Here is a 24,141-nt window from a genome sequence, read left to right on the forward strand (position 1 = left end):
GTAAGCTCTAATCATAGTTCACACACAACTAAATAATTGTTATTCTTGATTTCATTGTGCTCTAGTTTGTCTTTTAATGATTGTTTCTTATGGTGTTCATTGAGTGGGAAGCTCTCGGTTGAGTTTTCATGGATTTTGGACTTGCAATTATTTAAAAGAGAAATTCAAATTGCCAAAGATTTGGTTGATAATGAAACAAGAGAATGGGTGCCTTCACTGGAGCTTAAACATAAATTCAAACTAGCCAATATGAATAAATTTATCTAAGAACAGGTGTAGAGCCCAATTCGAGATGATATTATACTTAATTTGGGCCTTCAAGTGCCTCAAGCATTGTGATGGGACTAGAAATGGTGGCATGCCACAACATTTACCATATATAAGCCTACATTAGGTTATATATGGCTATATTTCAAACTAGTTCTAGAATATCACTTGAACAAGATTTGGTGCCTAAAGTCCAAGTAAAAAACATGTTTTTCAGGCTATGAAGCCTTTGAAGATCAGCCTTGGAGCCCAAAAAGGCCCTTTTCTTGTATGGTTTCTTACTATGGAGGGGGCTATCAATGAACAAAAGACTAGTATACTTGGGAGTCAAGGTCTTAACATATCATTTCTAATTGTGTCCCTTATCCAAGTCCACGTGGGCCTAGGCACAAGCTCTATGTTAACAATACCTCCTTGCTTCCATTTCATGAAATGTTTCTCTATTAAGCGACCATCTCCCTTGGGCCCTTGAGTTTTAGTCTTCTTGGTTGCTCATTCGCATTGAAGTGCTTTACTTCCTTTGGAAGAAATGCAACAATGTGGTGTTTAATGATAAAGAGCCTTCTCACACTTTCTCATAGTATGAAGATATCGTAACATGTGCCAATCTATCCTTGCAGATTGTTGTGCAAATGTGGAATGTTCACATGGAGGCGTGTCTCTAAGTATATTTTGTCGTGAAGTCTATCCTCTCTTATAGTTACTTATCAATGTGGTTGAGTGGAATATTATGTTTTTGAGATGTTATTACACTATGGATCATAAGTTAAGTTGAAGGTTATTATTATGAGGATCTCATGAGTCATTAGGAAGTTTTCATTGGGAGTAATGTTACCAAACCCGGAATCGGCAATAAATCAGCACGGCAAAAGAGCGAAAAGTTTTAATCGTATCGGGAAAAAACCGGTGAATTCAATAAATAAAGATATACACATATATTGAATTTAAACAATTAAAAAAAGAATCATTGATATTCAATAAAGCCATGTCCAAACAATCCATAATATCAATAGATGTCCAAAATATCATGAATGAATAAGTATCTCATATATGTTGAGTCCAAACATGATCCAAAGTACTGAGTCCTGACTCCTAACCAGTGACTACATAGAACCAGAAGCATCTGCTTCTAAAAGTTTATAAAATACTGCATACTAATTAGTAAAAAAATAGTATCTGAAATCTCTTGATTGTTGTTGAAATGATATGATAATGGTTTGCTACTGAAATCTCTGACAGAGCACACGCTGAAGCTAACGCTAGAGCACACTACACACTATGTCTCTATTACACAGAGTAAACTGAAACTGAAACCATGCCTCTATTACCTTCTCGGCGTATGAGTTGTCGAGTCTGAGCAGTGAGAAGTAAGTTACAGGCAGACATTTAATTTTTAATCTAACTAAACCACGTGGCAAACAATGCAACAACCCTGAAAGTTAAAACCCGTGCTCATCAAGTAGAGGGCTGAAAATCACCTCAATCACCTAAATCGCAATTAATCGGTGAGTCGCTAGTCAAACTCGATCAACATGAGTTTGACTCGCCCAGAGTTGAATCAGATCATTTGAAGGAAGAGCAAAGTTTGACTCGTGATTAATCGTGAGTGATCGGAGATTCATGTTTCACTAATTAGGACCTACTAATTAGTTGAGTGAACGGTTTCTACCCTCATTGTCATGTACAAAGGACCTTGATGTGCCTAAGAAGCCTCCCATTTTCAAATTGAAATGTCATCACTAGTGGAGGCATCATTGTGTTTGTGCTTAATACTTCCATCTCTTTTCATCATGCGTTACATATGTAAATAGACCATTGTGTTAAATAATTGCATGATGCCATTCGACTCTGTGTTCTCGTGAATATTGTATTGTTTTTCTCCTATTTATTTAAAATAGGCATGCCACCCTTTTTTTGTAAAATGCTGGTTGTACATATTGTATAACTGTTACATTATATGGAATATAATAAACATTGTTACAAAATGTGCATGCACATGTTTTCTATTTACTCCATTTATTTGTTGTTATTATAAACTCACAAGTTCAAGTGAATCCATGATCCACACTTTGGTGTCATTGTTGGGTCATGTCTAACAAGTGGGAATTTTTCAGGCCCTTTAACAACTGGATAAGGAAGCTCTAAAGACCAACACATAGATAAATATCCAAATAAATGAATGGACAACCTATTATCCCTTCACTCAGCATCAAAACAACTCCTTCCTCATGTGTCGCTCCTCTCAAAAGAAAACTTCTGGCTTATAAAGTTATATGGTTCGCAAGCAACATAAGCATCTTCAAGGCTATGACCCTAACTCAGGTGTCATTTGGGAGAACACCAATAAGAGCAGCCTTCCTTCCACTCCGGAATAAGAAAAAGAATTCATATTCAGTTTGCCAAATAAGGATTATAGATTAGCTGAACCTTTCCAATCATATTACAAATGATGGATAGCACAATCAGCTTGGAGAGGTGACTGTCCAACATTAGGGTATTAACTATTTGTTAAAATTTAAGATGCATGTTCATCAGCAAGACTATTCTCTACAAGAGGTGAAAATTAATAGCAAGCACAGATCCTGGAGACTAGCTATGTTCATCAGTCTAGCATCACATTTTTACTCCTAGGACAGTAATCCTCTTCTTTTGGTTGAGAGTGTTACACTTGGTCAAATTAAGAAGATTCTAGGGTGGATTTCTCACTTGTGTAGTATCCCTGGAGAGTTGATTCTGCATACTTGAAGTATCTTCCAAAAGGATGTAGAAGTACATGAATATATGAAGGCCATTTCCAGGGGCATACATATCAAAGTATTACATTAACTCTTTTTTAAGGAATTAAATTAGGTTAACAGACTGCAAAACCTTTAAAGTGGGGTATCAGCTACTTTATGAAAAGAAATCACATCTTTCTGTCAGTTTAGTCAAATATATTTTGATTTCACTTACAGAATTGCTTGACAGAAGCCAACATAAAATGAAATATAGATAAAATAAGCTCTATCTTAACTTCAGAAACAATTAGAGGTGACCCTAACTCTGATGCACTGCATGAGGCCTCAGGATTGAGTATTTACTGAGATAAAGCAATCAGGCTGGAGAAGGAACAAGTCCAACTTGATTGCTTTGGCATCAGGATTGAATTTGGCCTTTAGGGAGGTGCTTCTTTTGGCTGGATTCAACAGGACACAAGCTGGTACTTTTACAAATCACTGATATGATTGTGTATTATTTGAAGTATGCCAAGAAGATCCATTTTACAATCAATCATATAATGTAACTTGGAATTCGACTGAAAGGCCAAGGGTTAAATGTCCTTATGAAACAACAGGTCATATGGTTGACAACAATGCACTTAAAAACTACAAGAATATGAATAAAGCTCAGAAATGGTGAGGGGAAATGTCATTTGGAAAGGGATAGATCTTGGAGAGTGGACCTGCACTTGATTTGGACTCAAACGACAGTTTTGCATACAGGTTGTACTGCTAATCTAACACAAATTTTTCACTTTCTAAGATAAATAAAAATGCATCTAGAAGCAAGCAATAACCTTGTTTCCTAGGTAGTATATGTTAATTTATGGTATGTTCTATGCTTAGAGCAGTGTACTTCTTTTTATTATTATTAGCAATCACATGTACATTAAATAAAGTTCAGATAGAACATTAAATGATCGACAGAAAACAAGCCAAGACAAGAGACACAAGATGTGGCGGCTACCCAGGGACAAACCCCAATATGGGGAAACCCTTTGATCAAATCTTCCTTTATCTTCAATAATTCAGCAGAGAGAAACAGTACATAAATCTGATTTACATCAGCAGCAGCAAACCCTAGATCAGCCCTCAACTAGGGCAGACAATATCCTGCAAACCGACCGTCGGATCGGCTTGATTCCTTCACCAAAAAATGTGGCCTTCTGAGGAGAGTCAATTCCACCTACAGCGCAGTTCTGAGAGAGAGAGAAAGATGGTCAACGCTGGTCAAACTTCCGATCTGCAGTTGCAGCCCTGAATCTGCGTCCTTCCTTCCACATGTGTGAGAGAAGAGTCTCTTTCTGTGCAGTAGGAGAAGAGCCTCTTTTCTGCGCAGTGGAGAGAGAGATATGTGATGAGAGAGTGTGTCCAAATGAGGAAAAGACCTTCTGTATTTATATACAAATGTTGATGATTGAATAGATGCCACTGTTGGGCTTCTGAGCCTACATGAGTTGCTGGTCGGCTTGATAATTATTCCATAATCAAAATAAATTTATATCTCCATAAATACTCATCTGAATCAGATGATCTTTAGATCAATCCTACACCTCTCGATGAGAGGAATCTAATAAAAATATTATCAGCCATGAATAAGATGACCCACATGGAGTTTGGCCCTAGTTGCCAATTTTAACAGTCTAGAATCTAGACTCTACAATAAAACTGCATAGTCAAGATGCAAAAAGTGCAACAACAACAATATGATCAAAGGTTTGAAACTACAAAAAGACAACGTGGGATGCAGCTCAACTATAAGTTGACTAGGTTTGCTTACACAAACTCACTGTAGGAAAAAAAATTAAAATAGGAGGAGCTTAATCATAAGCAACATAAGGTTGCTGCAACATAAGGTTGCAAGCATAATAAAGATATGAAACCTTTGAGAACAAACTAACAACTAATAAGTTTCATCTTGCATGACTCTCACTATTTGTCAGGACTTAGAGCTTAATTGAATAATGTTAGCAGTGCATATCACTAGTCTAAACGTAACTTGCTTTCTCAATTGATGCATGGTAGCATCAGCTGCAATCTTGATGTCAAGAACAGAGGCATCATTGATACTCATCACTTTATGATGAAGATAAAATGCAGACCCATGAGTGTGCTTTCAACGCATGCTTCTAGTTCTAACACACAAAATATACCTGTCACATAAATTTAATTTTGTAAATGATGATGAACTGCATATGTATCTATCTATATGTATATGAATTTTTCTGCCTCCTAGTTCTGCTCTTGATAGAACAGCATACACCCCAACAAAAACAAGAAAGCAAGCATATATCTACAATACTATTTACAGAACTTGTACAGGGTTGTATAAGTCCAAGCATTTCCCTCTCAAAATAAGTATATAAATGAAACCAATTAAATCTCCAGTCTTCTATTTTTTTTCTGAACTGTACATGCTCAGGCAGGCACAGATCTAGAAGTTATTCAAAACATAACTAACATATAATCAAAAAGTTCAAAAAAGACGTTTCCAAGGAGGAAGAGATGTTATACCAGGCTTTAAATCTCTGTGAATAATCCCATTTGCATGAAGGCAATCCATGGCTTGAGCAATGTCAAGTGCAAAACCTATTGCAACATGGAGTTCTAGAAGTTTGGGACGTAAATTCAACATATACTTCCGGAGTGACATAGCTGGAAGGAGTTCAGTAGCTATCACCATTACTGGATCCTTACAAGCTCCGATAAACTGCAGGCAATGGTACATTAGAAACTTCCCCAAGTGTAGCTAGATTCTACTGCAAGGTATTGAGAATCAGAACCAATGCTATGTTTTCATCTAATCCATCTAGATGTTTGGCATGAAAAAAATAATGACTGTAAAGAGCACCAAAACCAGCACCTTGACAAGGTTCTTGTGCTGTACTTTTGACATCATAGCAACTTCTCTTACAAATCTGGCTTCAAGTGTTGCTCTTTCTTCCACTGCCTCACCCCGTTGAAGTATTTTCACAGCAACAGCTTGATCTCGATATCTAAATAACAATCCATATAAGCACAAGTTTATTTATTTTCTCCTTTTTAACCTACCTATGAGGCCATCACAAATAGTGGGTTTAGCATAAATTCCAAAAGAACATGAGCCCAGAAAAAATAAGGAGGCCAAAGGTCCAACAGAAATCAGCAAGCCTCACCAGAGAGAAACGATGACTATCAAAAGAAATTCTCCAATTCATGATATGCAAAAAAAGGCTATGAAAGCTTCAAAACAAAATCCCAGAATCATGAAAAGGTTCTGAAATTTAACTCCTGCATATGTGTTTTAAACATTTCCCAAAATTTAAAACACTACAAAAATGTTTTGTTACTAATTTCAACACTAATAAGCTTTGAACCAGACAAATCAGAGATCAGGCCCTGATAACCTCCAGTTTGGTTGAAAAGCATCTATCTTAAGGATTTTTTAGTTTGAGTTGGTGAGACCAACATTTAAACATATGCCCCAGAGTTTTTAGGTGCCAACACTCTAGCAAACCTCCTTGGATATGCACCAGCCACTTTGACCTCAAAAATTTTCTCAAGCAGTGCCCATAACTGGAGTGATTCTCCAAATCACATAGACACTTCTCAATGTGCCTCTATCAGTACCTTGTCAATAGAAATAACCTAGTCTAGTCTGTCTAACTTTTTCATGCTCTAAGAGAAGGCAGACCCTATCTATAAAGGCATACAATTATTTGATGCACTACTATACCAAGACTATATAGTTCAATGATATTATATATGCCATAACGTCAAAAGAGACAAGTTGGCATAGCCAAGGTAGAGACATACGTGAACAAGAGGAGTTTAAGAATTGATATCCAAATTTATCAAACACTGTAAAAGGCAGTGAAAAAGTAAATTTGTTGCCAACTCACCAAAGCAATGGTTCATTCTTAAAAGAAACATCATGAAGTTTGGAGAAAGTTCAAATCCAAAATGTCCCTTTTCTCAAGGCCATTTCTCTAATCCCTTTTTTCCATCAACAGGAAGATATTACATTTATCAAACACTGTAAAAGGCAGTGAAAAAGTAAATTTGTTGCCAACTCACCAAAGCAATGGTTCATTCTTAAAAGAAACATCATGAAGTTTGGAGAAAGTTCAAATCCAAAATGTCCCCTTTCTCAAGGCCATTTCTCTAATCCCTTTTTTCCATCAACAGGAAGATATTACATTTATAGAGTAATACATATTCAGATATCTTTGTTTTAGAAATGCCATCCTCAACAGAAAACTTAAGCTATACGGTCCCTCAGTTTTGGTAAGCACAGAATCAAACCACTTGAGCAAAAAAAGGGATTTGATTTAAGCCAGAGAAGAGGGACATTGACCCTTGAGCAAAAGTAACCCAATCTTCATGATGTTCAATCAGCATAAGCAAGCTGTAGCCTGCCATTCACTGCAAGAAACGAGAGTTGAAAAAAACCTGACAGACAACAATCAAAAGCTTGCTTGAATTAAAAGGAAAATTGTATAAACTCAAGCTCTTTATGATGATAGAGATGGGTCCCTATTGTCAATTTTAAGTATTCTAAGCTTGTTATCAACAAGCAATATGATTTCATAGGGATCAAATTCTTGACACTCAGATCACAAGTAATGCTTCTTAACCACAGGACCAAGGAACAACAATAAATTTCTCCTGCAGTCCACATTTTTAGTTTATGGAAAGTAACTCCACGACCTTATTTTGGGAGTTGTCCATCTCTCAAGATGACTATATTAAAGCAAGTATCATTCTGAATTGTCCTCTGGTACACTATTTGAGGAAATAAACTCACCACAGTCAGTATAATGTAACCTTAATGAACATCTTGTCAGCAAATTCTCTACAATATCATACCCTTCTGCCTGAAGTTGGGCCCTTCCAACCTGTGACCAAGAAAGCACCTGCATATGGTTGCCCTCTGACTCAATAAACGACTTAAGCCACACTCGTGCACTGACAGTTTGAGATTTTTGCACACCTCTACAATGGAATTCTACCAGCAGCACCGATCTTTTAAATTTAATATTAAATTCCACCCGATGGCAATAAGACTATAAAAACTACAAAGACGAGTAAGCATTGGAAGTACTCAAGCATGTCCACAAGAACTGTAAAAGAAATCAAACAGGACAAGGAGAGTGCCAAAACAGATACCATCAAACCTTAGAGAGCCCAACAGAAAAATGGATGAGAGTTCAAAGGGAAACAAGGAAGTAACCCAAAACCAACAAAGCTGTAAGCTGTCAGCTCTTCTATCATCCAAGGCCGAGAAGAAGTGTGTAGTGAGATTCTTTCCATCCTCTGATTTTGCGTCCAGTGGTCTATGCCATCTAAGTGACCAAGTTTTGGAATATGAAAAATATGAAAAAATTAATATATACATCATCCCCCAAGCTGATATCAATTGAGCTAACACCGGGATAGAAAAGACAACCATATAGAATAGGTCAAGTCAAATAAATATGACTGATGTTTATTCACAACCTAGAGGTACACAAAGATTACTAGAGACATAGCCTCAGGTCTATTGCAGAAGTGTCTTCATAAACATGCCATAGGATTCTCACTCATGAACGTCAATTGGGGAAACTACTTACAAATTTTATGATAGTTACAACTAATCAATCACCTGCTATTCCCAGACCTACCAAAAGCAAAACATGCCTGGCTACACTACCCTAAGCATGCCATTGGTAGGGCTAAACAAACATGAAAGCCAGAGCTCAGGTCAGATTGCACTTCAACAAGTATTTAAGTGGGTTGAAGCTACCTTTTCTTTCCCTTTCTTTCCCTTTCTTTCTTTCCTTTTTCTCTAGATTTTGAGCTGATGAAGTTAGGGCTCAGACGTAATTCCATGTTTATTATGCAACCATGTTCTCTCCATGGCTTGTGAGATCTGCAACGGCTACTGTGAATTTTCTATCATCACGGTTTAGCTGCTTATAATTTCGTTCATGTAAGTCCCGGTAAACCTGAGCACTCATCATAACGCTTCCAAACTGGATGATTATCTACTGTCTAACAATATGTACCCCTAGATGTTCTGCAAGCAATCTTATTTATTCCATAACCTTAAAAGCGTTCAAATATAAACAAAAGCTGCGTACATAGTAGGCGCCGCTAACCAGATAATCAAATGAAATAAGAGCAATCCTTCAAGATTTTTATCAAATTATCTTGGTAGGATTTTCATGGGTATTAATGCATTCAAGCAATTCATATTCCAAGCAATTTCTTCCAGGTACAGAGGAAAATAAACCTTTGGAACTTAAATATATATGGTGGATGTTAATACAAGCTTCAACCAGAGGTTTCCGCCACAGAAAAACAAAAAAATGATATTTTGGGGAAAATTACCCATTAAAAAGAAAATTATAAAAATTCATACTGAAAATTTTTTGGTAGTGTTTTCGTACATACCTCCCCTGATACACTTTTCCATGAGCTCCTTCTCCAATCTTAGCGCCAACAAACAGAAACTGAGCATCAATCAGCAACTTTTCATCCAGCTTGAAAAGTTGAGTGTCCATTGAAAATCTACTTCCACCACCCACATTTTCTGCTTGCATACCCAAATCCTTAGGTCTGTCTGATTGCAATTCAAAGTTGGTCTGTAATTGTTGGTCCAAAAAGAACTCATCTTCTTCTTCCTCCAAATTCATCTCTGATTTCAGCCAAACAAATAAAACACGGCAAATGCAATGCCTCTGGCCAATTTAAAGGCATCAATTACTTCAGATTGCAAGACAGTTTTTGAGGGGTCTTTAAATCAAATTAAAGCTTGAAACGGTCATTCTGTGATCTTCAGAACGGGTCTGAAAGGGCAGACCCATGCAGCTCAATTAAAATTCTACCACCACCCATCTTTCTACATAAAGTTTCGTCCCCACTCCCTGAGCAGGATCTCCTCGAACACAGAATACAATATAGCATTATGTGGAAAAGGAAAAACATGTGGCCATTACTCCGAATGAAAACAAAATATAATATTACTATATCCCGATCCCGGTCTCGACCCGCCTGCTTTCCATCCATCCATACCTAAATATAATGTTTATTGGTTTCCACGTCATTCCACCTTCCTTGTGGAGATAAAATTTAATTAATAAGTAGAAACTTTACAAATTTAGCAGCTATCAATCAACAGTTCTACAAGTTGTTATTTTAAGTTTTATTTAAGTTTGTTTTATTAAATTTTGCCATCAAGTCAAGTCAATGTGTAACTAACTTAGTTGTGTTATATTAAATTTTACAATATTTGCAACTATCACTCAACCATTCTCATCAAATTAGATCAATATGATAATCAATGTGTAATAACTAAGTTAGCTCAGCAGTGTATGTGTGTTGAGTTTTTATATTCTCATCAAATTAGATCAATATGATAATCAATGTGTAATAACAACTAAGTTAGCTCAGCAGTGTATGTGTGTTGAGTTTTTATACAAGTTATTGGTAAGATTTTTTGGAAGTTTTTTTGGTGGGTATTTTTGGTCTAATTTCTCTAAAATCTAGGAGGAATTTATTGTAATCACATGTTTGATGGTAACCCCTGCATAATCAAAGTGCCCTAGAGGTTTTTCTTTTTTTCAGAGGGAAAATCAACATATGGCCGAGGCCAGCAGATTTTTACAACATATGGCCGAAGCCAGCAGATTTTTACAGCATATGGCCGAAGCCAGCAGAATTTCAGAATATTTACGGCATAGCCGTTACAAATCGTCCATAAAGCCGAAGCCAGCAGATGACCAAAGCACAGTCCACAGAAACACCCCGCAGGAATCGATCCCGGCTGGGGGGAGCGAAAGCCATCCGCCCCAGCCGTCTAATCATGCACGTCGCGTGCTCCCTAGAGGTTTTTCAACAAGTTTAAATAACACAAATCAATATTTCACCTCAAATTTTTCCAGGCACCACTCTAATTTCTCTAAAATCCGGGAGGAATTTATTGAAATCACATGTTTGATGGTAACCCCTGCAGAATCGAAGTGCCCTAGGGGTTTTTCAAACAGTTTAAATAACACAAATCAATATTGTTTTTTAAATAAGTTGTTATTAATTTGTGTATTTTTATTTAACTAGTTATCTTAATTATCTTAATTGCAAAATTTTAATAAGTATTTACCTTGGTAATATTTAGCTAGAGATCACATCATTTTTTCATTGAAGTATCAAAAAAAAATTAGCAATGCAATATATCAATTTTGGGATTAATTACATAGAGTTAGTCATTAATCTATGATGATATCCATAGGTATTAGGTGACAAATTTCTCATTATTTTAAATAGTCAACTTAACACTTATTGCATGGGTGATTGGACTAAGAGGCATTCTCCAAGCTAGTGTAGAATAGATGTTGTAATGTTATGTAAATATTTTGACTTTAATATATATATATATATATATAAACATAGAATTTAGATTTCTGTGATCCATATTAATTGTAACAACATTTTCGGTAAAAATCACATAAAATAAAATCCCGTCTCGAACCAACCAATGTGGTTCATCTTCAGGATATATATACATACATACATACATATATATATATATATATATATATATATATATGACTAATTCAAATTACATAAAAATAAAATTATTAATTAAACTAGCATAGATCCATCTTAAATCCAGATCTATCAAAGAGCAGGATCAAATCTCTCTAGGTGCAAACTTTTCTTCAAGTTTTTCACTCAAACAATAGGTTTGCACTTTGAGTGATTTGATCCCTATGTACACTTATAGATCTAAAGTTAAAATGGATCTACGTTGGTGTTTATAAAAGTGAAAGAGTGAGATTAATAGTGATATAAATTGTATAGCATCAATAATCACCTCCAAGACTTGCATCTAAATTTCTAAAAAATTATAATTAAAATAAATAATTATATAAATTGTTACATTCAATTAAATTAATATATAATTAAATTAGATAATCAACATAAATGTATTTTAAATTAAATTTATTAAATATTTACCTATAATTAAAAAAAAAAATGAATCTTTAGTTTAATATTTAGAAAATTGGAGCTAGTCTAGTTGTTAAGAAGTCCCGGGTTCAATTCTCTCGATGCCCTTAAGGTCAAGCTCCATGGTTGAGCCAACCTAGTACAGATTTACAATGGACGTAAGAGATTTACAATGGACGTAAGAGTCATCATAGTGAACCACATAGAAAAAATATTTAAAAAGTGGGACTTTTTTTGTAAATAATAATATTATATGTTGTTCCAAAAAATTGAATGTTAAAATAAATTAATTTAATAATTTATAGTAAAAAAATTAGTATAGATGTCAAGTCTCACTAGCCCAACCAATTGAGGATGGGCCTTGTTGGTGCGGCAACCCAGTATCAAACATCACTGGGGTGGTTGTGCCATGTGCTAGAGGAGGAGACATGCTAAAAAATCTAGTCAACTAAGGGTTGGTGTGGCCCACGTCGGGTGTGATCCCCGAGTGACTTTGAGAGCTTAGATGCCCCGGGATCACGGCTCCTCAAGCCACAGGTCAAGCCCAAAGGATCACAAACTACTTGACAAACAAACAAACAAAACTAGTATAAATAAATTTAATTTTTATAATATTTTTTTCCAAAAAAATAAATTATAATTTCAACTCCTTAAAAAGTTTCACATTAAAATGGAATTAAAAGTAAGTTAAAAAGTCTAAAAATTTAACTTAAATTGAAAATTAAAATGGAATTCAAATTATGTTAATTAATAGACAAACTCAAAAAAAGTTTGACATTAAAATGGAATTAAAAGTAAGTTAAAGTCTAAAATTTAACTTAAATGGAAAATTAAAATGGAATTCAAAGTATGTTAATTAATAGACAAACTCAAACAAAAATTAAGAGGAGAAATCATATAACTTTGTATTTAAAAGTTTTGAAGTATTCTAAATAGTCATGTATGGAAATTTAGGGAAAAAAAAAAAAAAAAAAAACTTTACCTCATCTTAAAATAAATTAACTTAAAAAAAAAATGACCTTGTTCACTTATTAATTTATTTTGAGATATCACCCAAAGAGTTAAATCTAATGGTGGAAAGGGATGAGCTTTTCACTATTGGGTAATGTTCAATTCTCATGAAGGCTTCCCTAGAGCCATGGGGGCACCTCAAGGTAGTGATCGAACCTCCGGTTGCACCCGGAGAGACCATAATAAATGGTTTCATAATTCATGCATGCATAAGTGGATCAAAGCTCACCCCCGTGTTCTTCTCTAGATATGGGTAAAAGGATCTTAGCTCGAGTTTGGTGAATAATTCATTTCCCCAATTGTGTGGGTTCATTTTTCCAGAGACATGTTGTAACTAGCTCGTTTGTGGAATTTATAAAATAGTTGTATCTTGTGTAATAGTGGTAGTCAATCTTTCGAAATTACCGATTCTCCAAAAATTCTTGTTCTGGTTTAAAAAAAAAAACACCTTTTGAGACATCACCTTTCACAAAGACTTTACCTATATCATTCATATTGGAATGTAAAGTGCATTTACTTCTTTCAATGTTATTAAGTGAAGTGTCGTTGTAATATGGGACTAAGTACAAATTCTAGGTGATGGTTAAAACTAAGTGTAATTCTTTAGTGATTTAGTGAAATAGTTACCCCTTTTTGCAACTACTAAAGGAAAAAGTGATTCCATAACATGTGATATATATGTGCTTGATTATGATACCCCATATTAAATGGTGTCACTTGTTTATATTGAACAAAAACATTCAAAAATTAAAATTAAAAAGATATAAAGGCATTCCCTGTATCAGGGGTCATTAAGTGGAGCAGGGATAGGCCCCATGTGATTCATGTAGACATGCTCGTGTGGGCTCACCCATGCCAAGAGCGTGTACTTGGAGAGTGGAAGGGAAGAAAACTCTCGTTGTGGAAGAAAGCTCTCACTGCAGAGCTCTCTCATTTGAGGTGAAGAAATTGGAATGATGTAATGATTAATCCCTCCTCAAGCAACACGATCGTTGGAACATGATTACAACTTCATATGTTATTTTGAGAAGCATAGGAAGGTGGGAGGATGAAGGAATACAATTTATTGGGTTCTATAATAACTCTAACTCCACCTCGAGGTTTTATCTCTTTAACTCAACTTTAAGATTTTCTATTATTTTATTATGATGAAATATATTATTGGCCAATTCGTTTCAATAGCTTGTTGGGGTGAGAAACGCAACTACGATTGTTGGAAATCATGTGAGCTAGTTAAAGAGGTCTCTTATTGGTTCTTCTTTTTGGGTGGGTGACTAACACCATAGTTTCTACTCCCCTCCCTTTCACCAAATCTCCCTATTGAGTCACTACCATCCTTCTATTTCCTCTATCAAGCATCCCAAGCCTACAATGTTGAACTTTGGCAAAGAATTGTGGCTAAATCGAATAATTGTGAGCTCATACAAGGATCCAAAAAGAATATCAAGAATCCCTTGATCTAGAAGATCCCCTAGCACATCACCCAAGCCCAATTTGAAGCCATGAGGGAAACATTTAATTATCACTATTGTTTCTTTGTTGGGGTTAAGGTTGAGGTCGCACATATGGAGGATTTTGTCAAGTAGCAAAGGTGAAAACTTTCCCAAGATCAAGTGGAGACATATTTCAAGGATTGGGTGTCAAATATAAGATTTTCACACTCTAGGGAGACTAAGATGTTTAAGCTCATATAACTCTATTGGTAGAATAAACCATCATAGCACAGGGAATGGAGAAGAGAGGTCTATAGTGGCAAACCATCCTTCACAAATTAGAACTATTGGATAAAATCATGAAGAAATCTACAAAGTAGTCTATTATATTAATTTTATTGTAAGAGAATTAGTGAACACTCGATACAACTCAATGGAAGAAGCTAAGCCTACTTAAGTAAGTGATTGCACACCCTCCAAACCCATCTTGGTTGATGGAGATCCTGAAGAATAGGAGGATATGTAGCATTGGCAAAAGTAGCCACGCACGTTCTCTTTTGATAGAATTACATAAGAGAAGCAAGGTTCCATTTATGGTTATATTATCTCTCTTTCGTGTTACTTTCAGTAGCAAAAGTCATAAAACACATAGCAATATACAATCAAATATCTATATCGAATAATCACATGAGATAAATGTTGTCTTTTTGAATTACCATGGTCTTGGTTTCAGGAGACGAGCCACAAGTAGTCATATATTTACTATATATTGTACTTTATTAATATAAATATTAACTAACTAAAAAAAGAGAAAGATATAAAAACATGAAAATGTTATGCATTTCTTCAACTTTGCCATTATTACTCTCCCTCTCTGACGTCTTATAATTTTATATCAGTGGATAAATAGTAAAGTCGTCACCTAACACATGTAAAATTATATCAAATGGTTGAAAGAGATTATATTGTCGTAGAGAAACTACTCAACATCTAATTAAGATTCCATATTTCAATTAAGCTTTGCACTAATCCATAAAGAGTAGGCATCAATTTGAAATAATTTGTAGGATTTATCTTAGAAATAATATTTGGGCACCTAATCCATTAGGGTTGGTGTAAAGGAATATGAACGATCAAGAGGAGTCCAAGTAATGTTGAAATATGAATATAATTATAACCTGAAATTGTATTTATATGCACATTTGTTTAATGAAATGTAACATATGTCTTATCAATTTAGTTGTTTATTTTTGTGTGTGCTATTAGAGGCAGGCACTCTCTATAGCCTCTCAACTCTGCACCCCATTCAACTGCTCAATTGTATGTTACTAGAGCATTTTTTCTCCTTCCCATTTATCTGCTCTATCTGCACCATCCATATCAAGCAGAAATGATCGGTATCAACTGTGTTGTTGTGTGCAACAACTTATCCCCTAGGAGCATTGCACCAACATGACAATCAAGGTTTTGTGGTCTTCTTGACCCGTTGAGTGAATTCATATCACAAAGCATTATCGACTATTGACAGTTTCTATCAGCACACATTTTGGAATTCATTGACAGAATATTATTTCCCTATGCTTGGATAAGACAACATGCACTCAACATAGTCCTTGCTCCACGATCCCCCAGTCCAAGTTTATGACCTTGTTGCAGGTGTGAGGAAGCTTGAGGTTAGCCAAGGTTCATGTCTTTGGCTATGAACTATTCCAAGACTTTGGTAGTGAAGAACTATCTTGTTTATTCTCCCCACTATTATGATTGCTAAATGATGAGGGGATGACCTCTTTGTTTCTTGTAGCTCTTGTGGTGCCCAGTGAGAGAATTTCCATCCATAACAGCCTCCGATGTTGTTGACTTCATTAGCATGCCCAACTCTTCTGCCTTAATCATGTCATAGGTCTGAGAATGGGCCTTCCATTCAGAATGAACTACATGGTGCTTAGAACATGTCACACTTCCATTTCTCCTCATTATGCTTCTGATAGAAGTGTTTCTTTATGCTTGTAAAGTCACTCTGGGCTATCTCAGAGAATATCTAGATTGAGGCCAAGATCACGTTGTTCGGTATAGGCACTTCTTGAACGCCATAGTCACACTCCACTGGTAGTTACAAGCTAACACTTGCATCATTTTATTCATTTGTTTCTAAGTGTCAATACTTCCTATTTGTTGTGGTTGTAGACAAAGGAGGAGCTTGAGATTGTTGAGCATTGTTCTTCTCTTATGTCTCCTACCATCCCTTCATTGGGATGAGAGAAGGGTTAATAAATTTAATAGCATTAGTTGTTCATTCCTCCCTCACAAAACTAGTCTTTTGGTTTGTTGATGGGCTCTCGAGTATGCCCAAGAGGATAGTATCTCAAATAGGTTTCAAGTTTTCATTTTTGCATCTTATGTTCATTTTTAGGTTGACTAAGAGCGTGCAAGGAATATGGTTTACTTAAATGTGGAACATGCACAAGCAATATTTTTGGTAGTTATAAAACAACATTATTCATGTTTATTTATGGCGGTTAGTGTAGGGATATTCTCATATACAGATAAGGAGACATACCCCTGGTAGTCACATGCAAATTTAATGGGGGGAATGATATAGGTAGGGATAGGAAGGTGATTGGGAGGGCAATAAATCTCTATTTTTTTCGAGTTGATTTAGCCTTCAAAAATGTGTTTGGTGGAGTAGTACGATTTTTAGGCAAAGTTGGAATTTGGAGAGGTTGTAGTGCAAACCTAAATTCTGTATGACCTATCACCTACAAACTTCAAAACTTGAGTGGTGAGTAGAGGCTCATATACAAGTATCATATCAAGGCATAAAGGGAGGCATTTTTATGCAATTTGTGGGATGTTTTCTTACTTTTATACTCAATGTAGTATTCTTAGTTGAATTGTTAAACACCAATCTTACAGTTGGGGATTTTCATATTTCCTAACTTGCAATCCAACAATATGCATTGCAACTAACCTCTTCTTAGCACTTGATCATATCAATGACACCACATCATGAACATAATAAAATGAAGATGGAGTTTGTCAAAAACAAGTTTAGCTTGCACTTCCCAAGCCTATCATGAGACCTTGGGAAGAAGTCATCAACAACAAACATAGAATCAATATAAAAAAGGAAGCGACCTTTCACATTTCAGACTACTAAAAATTAATCCAATTTCAGAGTGTTGGGTTTCTTCATGACAACTCATCAACACCTGCTCCACATTCACTTAATATTCCCAAATGCCAACATTGTGATTGAGTTAGCCACATCAAAGATCAATGTTTTGATCTTCACACTTATGAACATTGTGGAAAACATACTCATCATTTTGAAAAGATGTTCTAGACACAAGAGTCCTACAAGAGCAAAGATTCACCTTGGATGGATCGCTTCTTGGAAATGGTCTTCAATGTTTGAATTGCAACTAGGTTCGGTTTTCATAATTGTCATCGTATTTGTGTCAACATGTATTTTATGTAAATTTAATAAAAAGAGGAAAAATGTTATTATTATTATTATTATCAAGCATGTTCTTCATGCTTTATTTTGGTCAAAAGAAAAATTCAAGGGCATGTTCTTTGTGACCCTGTGAAAAGAAGAAAAAATGAATTTTGTAAATGTCATTTGTCCCTCAAAATTTCCAATTCGTGCCTCCAGGATGACAAGTTGGCTTGCCCAAGATTTGTGCCTTTTTGCATGTGGAAACAACTATATATTAGCACATACCCTCCATCATTTGGCAACAATGTAGTGGCCTTTCATGACAGATTCGTTCGGGTTTGTGGCATATATTCTTGAGTTACATATCCAAGTTTTCTAAGGAAATTAAATTTCTAAAATATCTGAATTTCTCTAAGGAAAAAACACTGTTGTGAAACCCAATTTCTTGAGGTTTGAGAGCAAATTTTTAGAGGTATATGTTGATGCAAATTTCAAAGGCAACTCCTATAATGACGATGCGATTTTCCTGAAATAATAATGTGAGCTTCTGGAATGATAATGTGAATTCTCTATGATATTGATACAAGATTCCATAATGATTATCTTTGTAATGATACAAGATTTTGAGGCTGGTTTGAAGATAGACAAAGTGACATCCTTTGAAAAATGGACTATCTTATGGAAGACTTCATGTTCAGATTTGGTGGAGGGTTGACTTGGCAACTAAATCTTCTAAATGTGACTTGGATTTCTGTTGTTGATGAATGATCTATAAGGAAAGGATTGACGGTTTTTCCCCTTGTGGTTTTTTCCTTGGCCTCTGGCCTAATCCCTTGTGTCTCTTGTCTCTTGTCTTTTGTGCATTATAATATCTATTTTGTTAATGTGTAATTGCTTGATGACATAACTAATCAAAGTAAATGCTAAGGAAAATATGTATATCAATCACAAGTAATTACCATGATAAGAAATTCTATTATCTATTTGAATTTCAACATGGTATCAGAGCTATGATAAAGACATGAGCACTAAGTTGGACAAGATAAACTGAGCTTTAAAGAAGCAAAGGACAAGCTAATAAGGGGTAAAATTTTGGGGATACACCCGAGTTTCATGTGGCATACTATGAGAAGAAGAGATCTGAATCATGTGTATATCTTCTATGGAATTTCAGACATGAAGCTTTTTAGACCTAGACACCTCTTTCTTGGAATTGTGACACCTTCCTTTCGAACATGTGGCATCTCAACTTCATACTTGAGGCCTATTCCTTCTCAGCTTTACCTACAATCTTAGTCTTGTAATTTTACCTATGACCTTCTACATTCAACCTTTGGGCTCAGACTTTTGAACCTATGGACTTTATTCTTGTGAAATAATCAAAGTATAATTGAAGACAAAGCATGGAAACTGAGCATTCTTTGAATCAGATTAGAGGCATCATTTGAAGTAGCCTAGTGACAATGGTTAAGGCAAACCTGAAAGCATATTTGAAATTACTTGTAATGACTATTGAAGATATTTTGGAGCATTGAATATTGTTGAAGACACTCCCTGTAAAGCCTTATTGAAAAACTTATTGGAAAAGTCTTGGAACATATTTGGAGTCTTCAAGTGTGGCAGCCCTAAATTGACAAGTGACATTGGATGATAGTACACCTATCATTGAAAATTTCTAAAGTATTTATTGTAAATATATGAAGAGTCTTGAAAACTCTTTAAAGTCTTGCCAAAACTAAATCTAATCTTGAAGCATATCCAAATGTTTGATAGTAATTATGAACAGTTCGAACATGTAGTGATACTCTGAAAAGATACAAATATGTGAAGCAATCTTAATTTGTGGTGATAACTCCGTGGTCTGATAGAAGATCAGAACTATACCTGAAAAATATCTGAATTCTTTGTGACAAAGATACAAATTCCATAGAAACCCAAATTTCCCATGATAGGAAATTTCTGAGTTGATGAATTTCTCTATGGAAGAATCTGAGACTTCATTCTATGGCAACTTGAGAGAAGTTTTGTATACATTTCTATGACAATACCTGAGGTATGTTATGCCATAATATATATGTCAAGGACATGAGTTTGAAGACCTAAGGATACAAAAGATCACCTTGTCAGTGATATATAGTGGAAGGGACTGAAGCTATAAGGACCATCTTTGAAATTTTGTGAACACCGTGGAAGAACTGTGAGAAGATAGAAAATGTTTGTGCAAAAACATTGTAAGAAGTTTTTATGGTTCACATCCTAGTTTGATGGTTGAAGATCTGAGGTACCTTTGTTAGATAAAAATGATATATGTCATCTAAAGAAGAGTCGAATAATATATGTTGCAAATGACGAGATCTTTGCAAGGATGGACAGGTAAAGTTGAAGAGGTACATCTAAGTTTTGCTCTTTTCATAACCTATATTGCATATAACACTAAGTCGTCTAGGTCATGATTACATCTAATAAATGACCATGAAGAGTAAGCTAATGATCGTATGATCCTTTATAGTGATGGTTCTGCATAGACATATTAGAAATCATTGATATAACATTTGAAGTTTCTCCTTGCATGCGAAGACTAGGTTTTGTAATTAAGGAATGAAATGAACTCCATGTATAAAAGGCTTGTCAATATCATTTCTAGGGTTTATAACTAACACATTAATGTACTTGTAGAAATTGAAATTTTTAAAAGAATGGCAGGTCTTGAAGTTGAATCATCTGGGATTTATAAAACCAAGCAAAGGTTTGAGTTAGAAAATCCTGGGAATAAAACCCTATCTAATTGTTTCCATTGTAAAAAGAAAACCTCGCTCTTAAGTATGACATGATTGACATCATGATGATGTAAGGACAAGTTTGATGAAAGGTCCAAGATAAAGAGGGAATTGACTCTCCTCAAAACTTAAGTATTCCACATCTCACTTCCTTGATTACTAACTGTTGTTATTTTAACAATGCACTTTTCCTAATGATATTTGTTATTTCATAACCTTTTAATAAAGTTTGCAAGTCAAAACAAGGAACTATGTAAGCTTTATTAGCATATGGAAGATCTGGAAGAATGTAGTAAAGCACGAAGATGAAAGAATGTGATTGAAGAAGGAGAAAGCAGTTTGAAGTATGAATCAAAGAAGTTAATTAGATGGAAACATGAAAGCTAGACTTAATAAAATGGAAGAAGTTTATTTACTTTAGCTAGAAAGAGGGAGTTGTAAGATCTTGGATGGATATAATACTATTTGAAGTTAGAAAAATAAGCTTATGATTAAAAGGACAGAGGACATATTTATGACAATACCCTTTAGCTAGAAGTTGAAGAGTTTTGATATTGTTGATACATCATAGTACTGGCAACTGATTGGTTCCTGATATATTCAATTCATGAACACATTGATTGGGTCAACATACTATTGATGGTTGGGAACTGGTATGATTTCTTGGAAGAGCATGAAGCAGAACTATGTTACAATGCAAAGGAAGAAGATGTGAAGGTTTAGCTATGAAGCATTTTGGCTCCGTAAAATGTTGTGATGGAATATTTGATGACACATTGGATTTGATATGAAGATTGTTAGAAATCCAAGAAGGTCGAAGCTCATTATGATGTGATGCAGATAGAAGCCAAGAAGCTATAATGTATCTCCATAGGACAAACAAGTAGTTGATGGATTGATGAAGTTCCTTTTCATGGCAACAGATGAGTATTTTTTAGACAAGCTTAGGCTTGCGGTTATCTCCTCCCTAGTTGAGAGGGAGTGAGGATATCCTCCCTAGCTAAGAGGGAGTGAGGGTGGACAACGTGTTATCCATGTGTCACGTACTATGCCTAGGACTAACAATCGTGAACCTAGTGCATGAACACTGGTAGGGAGAACGATGGATTGGATAAGCATCAAGGACGTACATTCTTGAGTTTTGTATTATGGTTGACTAGGATTAACATCCTAAGTTGGATACATGAACTTGGTAAAGAATGGTTTGAAGGACATACTTTTCCTTGGATTATGAAATGGTCTTGTGAGGTCATACCATGAGAACACCTAGGTGGGTTATGTGCCTTTAGAGGTAGTGATGTCCAAATTTATGCCTCCCAACATTGTGCTCTGATCTAGTAGAGAGATAGAGCGTACTTGCCAAGGCCTTGGTATTTTTTACAAATTTGGCTATGATGATATAAACCATCATTGATGCTTATCAATTCAAATAATTTATTATAGAAGTTATCAACTTGAGAATATCCTATTAAGTCAATATGAATACATCCCTAGTTAAGAGGGAGTGTTAGAATTGTAACTAGGTTTAGTCTCCGTAATTGTCATTGTACTTGTGTCAATATGTATTTTATGTAAAAACAAAAAGAATAAAAATTAGTATTATTATTTTTACTATCAAGCATGTTCTTCATGCTTTATTTTGGTCAAAAGAAAAAGTTAAGGGCATGTTCTTTGTGACCCTGTGAAAAGAAGAAAATTTGAATTTTATAAATGTCATTTGTCCCTCCAAATTGCCAAGTTAGCCATCAAGGATAACAATTCGGCTTGCCCAAGGGTCATGTGTTTTCACATGTGGAAACAACTATGTATTGGCACCTACCCTCCATCATTTGGCAACAATTTGGTGGTCTTCTATGGCAGATTGGTTCGGGTCTATGGCATAGATTCCTAAGATACATATCCAAGTTTTATGAGGCAAGTAATGTTCTGCAATATTTGAATTTCTCAGAGGAAAAACCGTGTTGTGAAATCTGAGTTTCTTGAGGTTTGAGAGTGAAGTTTCAGACGCATGTGTTGATGCGAATTTCAAAGGCAATTCCTATAATAATGATGCGAGTTTCCTGAAATAATAATGCAAGCTTCCTAGAATGATAATGTGAATTTTCTATGGTATTGATGCGAGCTTCCGTATTTATTATCTCTGTAATGATGCGAACTTCTGAGGCTGGTTTGAAGGCAGACAAAGTGACATCCTTTGAACAATGGACTATCTTATTACAGACTTCATGTACAGATTTGGTGGAGGGTTGACTTGGAAATTGGATCTTCCAGTTGTGACTTGGATTTCTCTTGTTGATGAATGATCTACAAGGAAAGGATTGACGGGTTTTCCCCTTGTGGGTTTTGCCTCGGCCTCTAGCCTAATCTCTTATGTCTTTTGTCTATTATGATCTCTATTTTGTTCATTTTTAATTGCTTGATGACATAATTGATCAAAGTAAATATTAAGAAAAACATGTATATCAGTCACAAGTAATTACCATGATAAGAGATTCTATCATCTATCTGAATTTTAACATTCAACAACTAAGAAGATATGTTAGCCATATGACAAAGTTCATTCTCAAGTATTGACACGTCTTATAGTGGAGAGATTTTCATCTTCTCACCTTATATATGATAGGGGAGGAATCAACAATCAACTACTAGTTTCAAAGTTATATCAAGTGAACCTGAGCCATAGTTAGAACCAAAACCTACAACCAAAACCTAGAGCTAGAGTTAGTCAAAGCTAGAGCTAGAGCTATAGCCAAAGATAGACTCATGTTCCATGAACAATAGTTTGTTTATGGTCCTCCTTAAGCCACCACTCAATATAAGACTTATTGCTTCTTCCAGACAACAATATGTGGTCAACTTCAAATCATCTCATCAATTTGTGGTTATCTTTAAACCATCACTAGGGAGCACTTCCATTTCATAGAAGAAATCAACTTCTAGCCAAATTCAAAATTGTTCTTGGAAACACTTTGAGCCAAGTTACAGAGTTGGTGGTTAGCCTTAAACCCCATTGGTAGAAGACTTTTGCTTCTGCTACCCTCTTGGTTTGTGGTCTTCCTTAAACCACCACCAATAAAAGACTTCGACTTCGACTACCCCATTTGGTTTGTGGTCTTCCTTAAACCACCAAATTCAAAGACCACATTTATCCATTGTCTACTATCCACTTCGAGATTTCAACTCTCTCCTTAGACTCACATATACCCCTTCAGATTTTTGTTGTTGTTGGGGGGAAGGGACGAAGGAGAGAATATGAACCATCACAAGGAGTCCAAGAAATGTTGGAATACGAATCCAATAATCACCTAAAATTGTATTTATATACACATTTGTTTAATAAAAGATAACACAGGCTTTACCTATTTAGTCTTTTCCAGAAGAGAGAAATCACCTTTCATTATATGAAGAAAGTACATAAAAACGAAAGAAGCCAAAATCTCTGGCTAAAAAAACAAGAGAGAAGCTCGCAACTTAACCCAGAAAAAAAC

At 35.3% G+C, this 24,141-nt stretch overlaps 1 protein-coding gene across 4 annotated transcripts in view; it reads right to left on the reverse strand.

Annotated features, from left to right (window-relative positions):
• LOC149159606 (serine/threonine-protein kinase STY13-like) overlaps nt 1–10,017 on the reverse strand; it is a 31,077-nt gene extending 21,060 nt beyond the window's left edge. For 2 of the 4 annotated variants that reach the window (XR_016261753.1, XM_089436527.1), the window contains exons 1-3: nt 9,441–10,017; nt 5,890–6,022; nt 5,541–5,736 (exon numbers count right to left, since the gene is read on the reverse strand). Coding sequence is in view for 3 of the 4 variants with exons in the window: in XM_089436527.1 (XP_089292653.1) it covers nt 5,541–5,736; nt 5,890–6,022; nt 9,441–9,682 (571 nt within the window). In the remaining variant the exon portion in view is untranslated. The remainder of the gene's footprint in view (nt 1–5,540; nt 5,737–5,889; nt 6,023–9,440) is intronic. The other 2 variants (XM_089436526.1, XM_089436525.1) reach the window with 2 other exon arrangements.
• Nucleotides 10,018–24,141: the final 14,124 nt, after the last annotated feature.

Source organism: Pinus tabuliformis, chromosome 5_2 (assembly GCF_031772625.1).
Source record: "Pinus tabuliformis cultivar Carrire ecotype Pingquan chromosome 5_2, CPIR1, whole genome shotgun sequence".
Classification (NCBI taxonomy): domain Eukaryota; kingdom Viridiplantae; phylum Streptophyta; class Pinopsida; order Pinales; family Pinaceae; genus Pinus; species Pinus tabuliformis.